The 10,404-nt window shown below is 39.8% G+C and overlaps 1 protein-coding gene across 1 annotated transcript; it reads right to left on the bottom strand.

Moving 5' to 3' along the window:
• Positions 1-266: 266 nt before the first annotated feature.
• Positions 267-710, bottom strand: LOC119086984 (E3 ubiquitin-protein ligase RBBP6-like). Its single transcript, XM_037201186.1, has one exon. It carries the CDS (start codon positions 708-710, stop codon positions 267-269), a length of 444 nt encoding a protein of 147 aa, XP_037057081.1.
• Positions 711-10,404: the final 9,694 nt, after the last annotated feature.

The raw sequence follows: 10,404 nt of genomic DNA on the forward strand, positions 1-10,404 counted from the left end.
GGGTGGCTTCTCTTTCTTCCCGATCGCATAGGCCTCTGCATCTAGGGTCGGTATTGCGTATTTTCCAGAGTTGGTGAGCATTGCACCCTTCGTGTTAGGATCTTTCACCTCAGTCAGAAAACTGGTAGGAATTCCAGTGCTCCTTTTGATTCTCTGGCCAGATTCAAAGTTCTTATTCCTGTTTATTGGGCAATTCTTAACACGATGACCAGGGACACCACAACGAAAACAGGTATAAGATGGAGGTGGTAGACCCAGAGGTTTCTTCAGGAACTGATTGGGTCGTATTCTCGGCCACATTGCCACATCATCGCTTTGATTTTATCTTCCTCCGAAGCATTGGCTTCAGCCAGATTGGCAGTCTCTGTAAGCTGGGCCAGAGAAATGGATGCAGAAGTGTCATTGGTTGCCTGTGTAGTCCCCATCACTGGTTCAGTTCGACTTTGAGCTTGTGTCTTCCTTGACGACTTAACGCCTCCACTGGGAATTCTTCTGACAATTACAGATGAGTTTTTAGGAATTGACGCATTGTCATCTGTATATTCTTCTTGGGTCTCTGCGTTGAAGATGCGCAGGTCGCTATTGGCAGCTTTCAGCTTTTCTCTGCCCATAATCTGCTTCTTTAAGTCGCAGAGGGAGATTTGGAGCCCATCAAAGATGATCGTGTCATAGTTGAGTTTAGAGGAAAATTTATAGTGCACACCGGGCATGGTGGCAGAGGATTCTGTGGCTAGGTGCCCCTCTGAACCCTGTCGTTTTGTAGCCTGGCACCAAGTTGTGTGGACCTGAAGTCCTGGCACTTTGACTTAACAACTGTCTTCAAAGATGCTGTCTCAGAGTAAAGCTGGCTCTGTGGGGTAAAGCTTAAATGGCTTACTCTCAGGGTAGTTGGTTCTTGCCCACATTGGGCACCAGCTATACCACCAATTCTAATTTGTTTGAATAACAAAAACCCAGGATCAGATATCACGGTAAATGCTGAAAGAATAGTTTGACCAAGAGAAAACCCACAGCCAACTTACCTTTTCAACTCCTCAGCTGACAGGGGGAGATGCTCTCTCTAGAAATCCTCAGACAGAATGACCTGAAATCCTGTATCCACTGGCTTTATATTACTGTCTCCACCTCCCTGATCCTGGGATTAAAGGTGTGACCCATCCCCACCCCTTGGCTGTTTTAGACTGATTCAATCATATGGAGCCCAGGGTGGCCCTGAACTTCTGATCTCCTTGCTTTCTCCACCAGAGTGCTGGGATTAAAGGTGTGTGCCACCACTTTCTGGCCTCTATGGCTGACTAGTGGCTGGATCTGCCCTGTGATCTTCAGGCCACCTTTATTTGGTAGGGCACAAACAAAATATCACCACAGCCATACTCAGCTGCATATGAATTAGAGACCAGGCTACATAAGACTTTAAAAAAACAAACAAACAAACCATCAAGATTTGAGGGTCTATGGGTCCCATCTGGCATCAAGCATTTTTCTTCATGCTGTCTTCCATGGCTGAATTTTAAATGCTCTTAATACTTAGCCTAAAATATTCAATAAAACTATCCATATTTCTTAGGGAAACTTCCAGGTCTCCCAACTTTTTAAATGCCCATTTCCATCAGAGAGCTGATCAGCAGAGCCTTTCATGGACACTGTCCTTTTTGCATCATGAGCTTCTGCCCATCCACCCAGAGTTGCCTATCCTCTTTCCAGACTATGTCTAGCTTGCTTGTCCAAATCTCTCCTACTGCAAAGGCTTCTGTAGCCCATCCCAGGTACCCACAGCACTGATCTCATTTCTCATGGTCAAATTTCTCTGTCAACAATCTTTCATACAGTGACAAATACATTAGAAAATGAAGCTAGGAAAACAGAATGTTCCTTTCTTGGGGCATTTTGATGTGCTAGCCCACCATGTATTGTCTCCATTGCTTTGGAGCCTGTGGTAACCTGTGTTCATTTCAGAAACTCCACCATCTGATCTGCTCCTTTGTCCTTCTTTACCTCTCTATTCCCATTCCCCATTCTTCCTTAAAACCTCCTGCCTCCTCTCACATTCGTATACAAAATAGAACCCTAAATTTTTTTCTCAGAGAGAAAAATGCTGGCATTTTATCTCCTTTAGAATAGGAACACCTCAGTTGAAATGAGCATCAGAAACTTATACAGTCCAAAAATGTGATCTTCCTCATCTCTTTACAAACTCACTTTTTTTTTTAACCAACCTTCATTCCTTCTGGATTTAACTGCTTTTAAAAGCAACCAAATCTGCAGATATTTCTCAGGTGATGGACGCTTGCCTAGCATCCAAAAAGCCCTGGCTTCAATCGCCTCTCTTTTGTAAAATCATAAAACTGAGCATGGTGGTGCACTTGTGGCCCATGGTCCACATAGTGGGTATATGAAGAGCATGGTCTATGGGAAACCCTGTCTCAATTTTAAAAAGCACAAAGTTAAACAGACCTACTTAGTTATTAGTACATTCAATTACTATTAGTGCAGTTTTTGCTGTTAGGTTTTCTGTAAGTGCAGTGTAGAGCAATTCAGTACCATCAAAGCTTAATTTGGAGATTGTATTGGAACTCAAATCTAACCTGAATATCTAACCCCATTTTCTCTTAGGAAAACACAGTTCAACTGAGACTTTTATTACACATTGCACTAGTTCGTGAACAGTATGGCCTGGGCGAAATTTAAAGTTACTATTTCTCTTCTCAGGTTTTTCCAGGCGAAAAGATAAATGGACCCTTCAGTCAAGCATCCCACCCCTCCGTCCCTGTAGCTGGTGTGCTGATGACATTCCAGGGATTCAGCAACAGAGTGATCACCTCCCAGGTAGTTTCACTCTGGCTCCCTGTGTTGGTTGTTATGACTATGTTCAAGCCTCCTTGCTTGAACAGGGCTCAGTGTTGAAATCTATCTCCAGGGTTCCTGCACTGGGATTGATGCTCGTTTTCAGGTCCCTAGATTAACTTTGTCTCAAACAGAAGCCAACCCACACCATTATTCCAGCCCCCAAGCACACACACAAGATCACACCTGTGTGGTGATATATTGTGTACCCCAATAAGTTTGAGGATCAGAGGACAAAGCCAGCCACTTAACAAGTCATAGAGGTCAAGTGGTGCTGGCACACACCTCTAATCCTATCACTCAGGAGGCTGAGATGTGTCTGGATCTCTATGAGTTCAAGGCCACACTGGGCTACATGAGAGAAACAGAGCCAGACACACACCTTTAATCCCAGGAAGTAGATGCAGGACACAGAAAGTTATATAAGGTATGAGGAAACAGGAAATCACTTGCTTTAGACTGAGGATGTTGTAGAGGTAAGAATTAGTGGCTGACTGCTGTGCTTCTCTGATTTTTCAGCTTTCACCCCAATATCTGGCTGGAGGTTTCTGTTATTAGACCACTTAAGATTTGAATAACATCTGGTGTCCATCTTGAGGGGCACAAATTCACCGAAAACTGCTTGCCTGTGGCATTGCAGGCTCTGGCTCAGGTCTGAGCTGCATGCAGCCAGAGTCTCCACCCCACATGGGCTGGAGTCCCTAACCCACTGGCCAATTTGTTGTTGCAGCCTCTCTGCTTCTTCTCTGCTGGTGGGTTGTGGCTCTCATCCCCATCTTGGGCTGCTACCACACTAGGTAGCTGCTTTGAAACCCACTAGGCTTCTACTGTTCTACGCTGAAGCAGTCAGTCTCACATCTGAAACATCATTGTCAGCAGATTTAAAAAGGTGGTTAATATGAATGCCAAGATAAAAGTTTTAGGTAAACTTGTTAAAATAGATCATAGAGATACTCAGACCCAGACATAGGAATTTAAAGGTGAACCAATCTCAGCATTGCATTATATGGTTACAGAAAAACAGCCTAAGGCTTTCAAACAGTCAACCTTAATCTATCCAATAACCTGACAGGAACTGCCAAATGCTGAAGGCTCTATAAGAGCTGACTGAACTCCTGTGCAAATGTTAGATTTAAGGAGATTCAAAGATGCTATAGTCTCAGATGTATGTATCCCCCATTTGTGAAGCAGACATAAAACTCATGGTCAATGTGAATTATTCCTCAAGACTGGAAGGATTTGGTTACAGCTGTCTTAGTAGCTGGTCCCCAATGACAATGGTGGATGGATGGGCTGAGACCATTGAATAACAAAGTAGGAATAGAGGTATGGAAATCTCCCAAAATCAAATTCTTGGAGAGGGAGATTATGCTAATGTAGAAAGACAATCTCTATATGATGACCACACCCTGGCTTTATGCCAAATAGCAGCCTTGAATGCTTGGGACAGAATTAAAGAAGTAGGAAAGAAAATTGAGTCATTTTCAAAAGTTATACAGGGTGAAAAGAAACCTTCACTAATTTCTTACAAAGACTGTCTTCAGCAGTAAATAGAATGTTACCAATTCAGAAGCTAGACAGATAATAATTGAATCTCTGGCTTTTGAAAATGCTAATACACAATGAAAATGGGTAAATAGGTCATTAAAGGCAAGATCATTACCCTTGGAGGAATGGATCTGAGATACAGTAAATATTGAATCTCATGGCCATGATGATACTTGGTAGGAGCGGTGATTTCTAGAGGTTTAAAAAAAAAAAAAACTAATAATGTCAGGTATTTTAATTGCAGTAAACAATGTCACCTAAAAAGGGCCTATAAACAGAGCATTCCTAGAAATAATGTTTTTTCAAGGAACAATGGCAACAGAATGCCCCTCCCTTCTGGATTATGCAGAAGGTATGGTAAAGGCAATCATTGGACTAATGAATGTAGATCAACAAGGTACAACCAGGTAATCCTTTGCCTTTGCCATTGGGATACTCCCTGAGGGACCTCTCATAGGCCCACATGTCAAATTCAGTGCAGTCCTTTCCTGCCATCATAAAAGAAACCCCTTCCTAGAGCAATTAAAGAATCTAATTCCTATTGTAAAAAAAAATCATACTGCTCTGGGTGATAGAACAGCTATATAAGAGAGAACAAAAAATTTGGGAGAAACCATGAAGTGATTTTTTGGGCAAACTTCCATAAATGAACAAACATCAAAATTAAAAATACAAATGAATAATGTTCTCATTGAAAGTCTTGTAGACACAGGGCAGAAGTAACAATAATTGCACCAGAATCTTGACATCCAAATTGGCCTCTTCAGGAGGTAAATGTTCAGATGTTAGGGATTGGGACAATATATCAAGTGAAACAGAGTGCTAGATAGGTCGAATGTATAGGGCCTGAAGGACGGGAGGAAAATTAAAGCCATATGTGGCTAATATAGCAATGAATTTATGGGGACATGATTTATTACAACAATGGAATACTCAGATTAACAACCTCAGAAACAAACCATAAACTAACACAGATTTTTGAGAAAAATATTAGAAGGTATTATAAACATCAGTTACTAATCATCCAGCTAGTACAAGAACAGGGCACAACACCTGCTGATCTTTCAAAGACACCCACAGCCCTACCTTTAAAATGGTAAACAGACAAGCCTGTATGGTTTCAGCAATGGCCTTTAAAAACAGAGAAAGTATAGCCTTAGAACAGCTGGTACATGATCAGTTAAATGTTTGGCATATTTAAGAATCAACCAGCCCTTGGAATTCTCCTGGATTTGTTATTAAAAAGAAATCTGGTAAGTGGAGAATGGTGACAGATCTGAGAACTATTAGCAAGGTAATTCAGCCAATGGGCTCTCTACAATCTGGAATTCCTTTGCCTACTATATTACCTAAAGGATGGCTTTTTATACTTATCAGTTTAAAAGACTGTTTCTTCTCAATACCCTTACAAGAAAAGGCAGAGAAAAATTTGCCTTCATAGTACCTACTTACAATAATTCTCAGCCTGTTAAGAGCTATCAATGCAAGATTCTCCCACAGGGAATGTTAAATAACCCAACCTTGTGCCAATATTTTGTATGACAGCTGTTAGAAATAACAACATGTAAACAATTTCTTTAAATGGCAGAGAAAAGGAACCCAAAAAAGTCCTAAACTGTAATACAAGTAGAGGTGTAGTGATATTTGCTCCACCATGACCTTGGGCTACAGGGCCTGAAAGAGGCAGTGCTTTCTGCCATTGTATGTGATATCTTTTAAGGGATATCTCCCTGTTCCTGCCTGTGAGTTGGCTTTGGTCCCAGTCAGATCAGAAAATGACTTCAGTTGTCTACTACATTCTGTATTCATGAGTGTATTTCCTCAATTTACCTTAATAAATTACCCTAATACTTCTTAAACAGACTCCTATGGATTCATCACTTTATCTGGCACCAAAATATGTGGATTTAAACCCCACATGCCTCTCCTGGGCTACTGCATGACCAAATCCTAATGCCCATGAGTGGCTGCAGATGAATTTCGTCACCTTGCAGAGCCCTCAACAGTACAAACCCCCAGAGACTGCCTGACCCTGCGGCCATGTGGGGAGCCTGTAGGTCATGAACCTCACTAGGCCAGTGAGCCAGGGACTCCCAGACCAGGCAGCTCTCGTGGCAGCAGTTCTTGTAACCACTGCCAAAAGCATGCACATTCTGTGACAGATAGAGCATTGCATCAGAGAGAAAGGTATCCATACTAGATTCCTCTCTAGTTCCATGCTTGTAGCAGCTGGACAAGTCACAGACTCCTGCCTGGTTAGAGATCACCAGCAGAATGTTCCCTTACTTTTAAAAAGTGTTCAGTGTAGCTGCTGCCAATTCCAGGACACCCTAAGCCACTGCCTTGGCCATGACCACTACCTCCATCTTGTGTGCAGCACACATGCACTGCCAGCCCTATAGTACCAGCCAGACAGTTGGCTCCTGCCAGGCTCGTGACCACTTCCATCTCATTGGTGTATTGCCTCGATGTTGTATATAATCTGTTGTGGTCCCAGCAACCCTACCTAGTGATTAGGGGTTGACTGGGTGAGAGCTTAATTCAAAGCAACTATTCAGAGAGCCTGAGTCAGCATGCAACACACCTGTTTTGGTGCTACACCTGTGAACCATACTGGCCAAACAATGATACTACACACAAAAATCATCATACGAATCAGTCATTTGCCTAACCTGATTAATTACACCTGGAATTGGACACATAGGACAATCTTTTGAGGATTTATCTGAGATAAATTACTTGATAATTTTACACTTTAAACTGGTTAATAAATAATCAAATTAATTAAATTTTTCTTTACTAATTTGAATATTTCTCAAAAAATGACAATTTTACCACTCAGGAATTTAAGATCTTTTTTGTTTGTACTATGAACGAAATGTTGTAGGACATATACGACTTTCCTGGGACATATATAATGTCCACCATTTTATCAATTAGCATTGCGATTCATTTCATCTCATTGAAAAATTGACTTAATAATAACAGCAATAATTAGACATTAATGGAACTGATACAGAACTTAAATAGAAGGATTCTTTCACTGGAATCCAGTAATTTTCCACAAGAACTTCAGTCCATTAATAATAACTGGACAACCAGATTTAATTCTATTGATAACAAATGTGAATACTTAATGGATAAAACAATAACTCTTCAGAATAATCTTAATCCCATTAAGAAAAATTCTAAGGAGGAAAGACCATCACTAATTGATAGAATAAAGTCTGTGAAACAATACATTTCTAAAGAACATAAAAAATTGTATGATTCCATAAAATCTCTAGACTCCTTTACAAGAGAAGAAGTTCAAACTGCAGAAAGCAGTAGTTAATCCATTTCAAGCTCTGGAGGAGTCTCTCAGTAAGGATGATAAAAAAAAAAAAACAGCTGAGAAGCAGAAGGGCAGAGCCATACAAGTAATAAGATTGCAGATGTTCTTATAAAATAGCTTATCCTGTCACCATCCATGAGAAGCCAGCAGTTGATATGCATGCTGAAGAATATATAGAATATACCTGGCAACCTATTCATATGAGAGATTTTTTAAAATATTAAGGAGGCAATAGTCACCAATGGAATACATTCAACATATGTTAAACATGTTAAATACGTGCTCTTCTAGAAACAGAATCATACTAGATGACTGGAATCAGTTAATTTCAGCTGTATTAGAGTACAGCCAGCAGTTACAATGGAAAAGCTGGTTAAGACAAGAGGCTAAGGACCTTGAACAGCAAGGTAAAATCAGAGGTTTTGAGATCTCCCAAGATCAAATTCTTGGTGAGGGCCCTTTTGCTGATTTAAATGTACAAACTACCTTGGATAAGCATATATTATCCCAATGCCAAACAGCAGCTTTAAGTACTTAGAAAAAAAATCCAGAACCAGGGAAACCAACTGAGCTATATACAAAGATTTTTCAAGAGTCAAAAGAACCATTTACTGATTAAAAAAATATAATGTTTGTATAAAAGGCAATATCATACCCACAATTAAGACAAATATTAACTCAGTCTTTGGGTTTTGATAATACTAATACCAACTGCAAAAGCATTATTGCACCTTTAAAGGTCAGGTAATCACCTATGGGAGAATGGATTCAACATATAAACAGTGTTGAGTCTCTTAACTATGGTAATAAGGGTTGAATAGGAGTGGTGATTTCCAAAGGTATAAGTAGGAATCAAGGTAACAAATGTTTTGCCTGTGGTACAGTAGGTCCTTTAAGAAGAAATTGTACACAGGGTGCTCCTAGAAGCAATGCTTCTTCTAGAAATGACCCTAATAAGAGTACCCAACCTTCTGGATTATGGATAAGATGTGGTAAATACCAACATTAGACCAATGAATGCAGATCAACAAGATACATACCAGGCAATCCTTTACCAAAGAAAAATGCCTGGGGGGGCTTTCACAGTCCCCAAATTAAATGTGGTCCAAACATTTCCAATCACTGTAGAGGAAAGTCCTCCCCAGGACAATTAAATAACCCAGGGCATAATGGAAAGAGTGATACTGTACTGGATGATAGAACAACTTTGATAGATTAATCAAAAATTCCATAAAATGAATATTTTGGCAGATTTTTATAAATGAACAAACAACAAAGATTAAAGTGTCAATGAATAATATTATCCTTGAAGGATTAGTGGAAACAAGTGCAGATGTGACTATAATGACACCAAAATCATGGCATCTAAATTGCCCTGTCAATAGGTAGATGCCCAATTTCTAGGGACTGGAACCCTATCTCAGGTAAAACAAAGTTCAAGATGGGCTGAATGCAGAGGGCCAGAAGGAAAAAGAGGAAGGCTGAAGCCATATGTGACAAATGTAGCAGTAAATCTTTGAAGCCAAGACCTTTTATAGCAATGGAGTACCCAGATTAAAATTCCTCCAATCTCAGGAGTGGAATATAGACCAATTTACATTCCTGGGAATAATATTATAAGATACTATAAAAAAACAGCCACCAAACATTTAAGCTGTACTTAAACAGAGAACAATTGATGTTGAACTCTAGGAAGTACCAACAGCCCTACCTTTAAATTGGCTAACTGAAAAACCATTGGAGTTGGACAATGGCCCATGACACAAGAGAAACTACAAGCTTTAGGACAGCTGGTTCAGGAGCAGTTAAATGCTCAACACATTGAAGAATCTACCAGCCATTGGAATTCTCCTATATTTGTTATTAAAAAGAAATCTGGTAAATGAAGTGTGCTGACAGATCTGAGAGCCATAAATAAAGTATTTCAGCCTATGAGCTCCCTACAGAATGGCAGGCCTTTGCCCTTTCTGTTACCTAAAAAAAATGGCCTATTAGAGTTATCATTTGAAAGACTGTTTCTTCACCATACCTCTACAAGAAAAAGAGAAAATTTTGCCTTCACAGTACCTACTTACAATAATTCCCAGCCAGTCAAGTAGATCAATGGAAGGTCCTCCCACAGGGAATGTTAAATAGCCCTATCCTGTGCCAATAATTTGTGCAAAAACCATTGGAAATAATTCATGCAGAATTTCCACAATCTATAATCTACCACTATATGGATGATATCGTATTAGCTGATCCAATGGTAGGTACCTTAGAAAACATGTTTGAAGAAGTAAAGAAAATTTTGCCTTGCTGGGGACTACAAATTCTTTCTGAAAAAATAAAAATAGGAAATTCTATTAATTACTTACAATATAAGAAGGATCTACAAAAAATTAAACCCCAAAAGGTAAAACTCAAGAGAGATCAATTACAGACTCTTAATGGTTTTCAAAAATACTTAGGAAGCATTTCCAACTTATAGACTATCATTGGAATACACAAAGATGAACTAGCAAATTTGACCATACTCTGGAAGGAGACAAGGATTTATAAAGTCCAAGAGAATTATCAGCTGAAGCTGAGAAGGAATTGGCTCTAGTAGAAAAGAAAATAGAAGAGGCACATGTGGATCATGTGAATCCAGAACTTAACTGCATTGTGGTCATACTACCCTCCAGACACTCTCCCAC

This window comes from Peromyscus leucopus, chromosome 8b (genome assembly GCF_004664715.2).
Source record: "Peromyscus leucopus breed LL Stock chromosome 8b, UCI_PerLeu_2.1, whole genome shotgun sequence".
NCBI lineage: Eukaryota > Metazoa > Chordata > Mammalia > Rodentia > Cricetidae > Peromyscus > Peromyscus leucopus.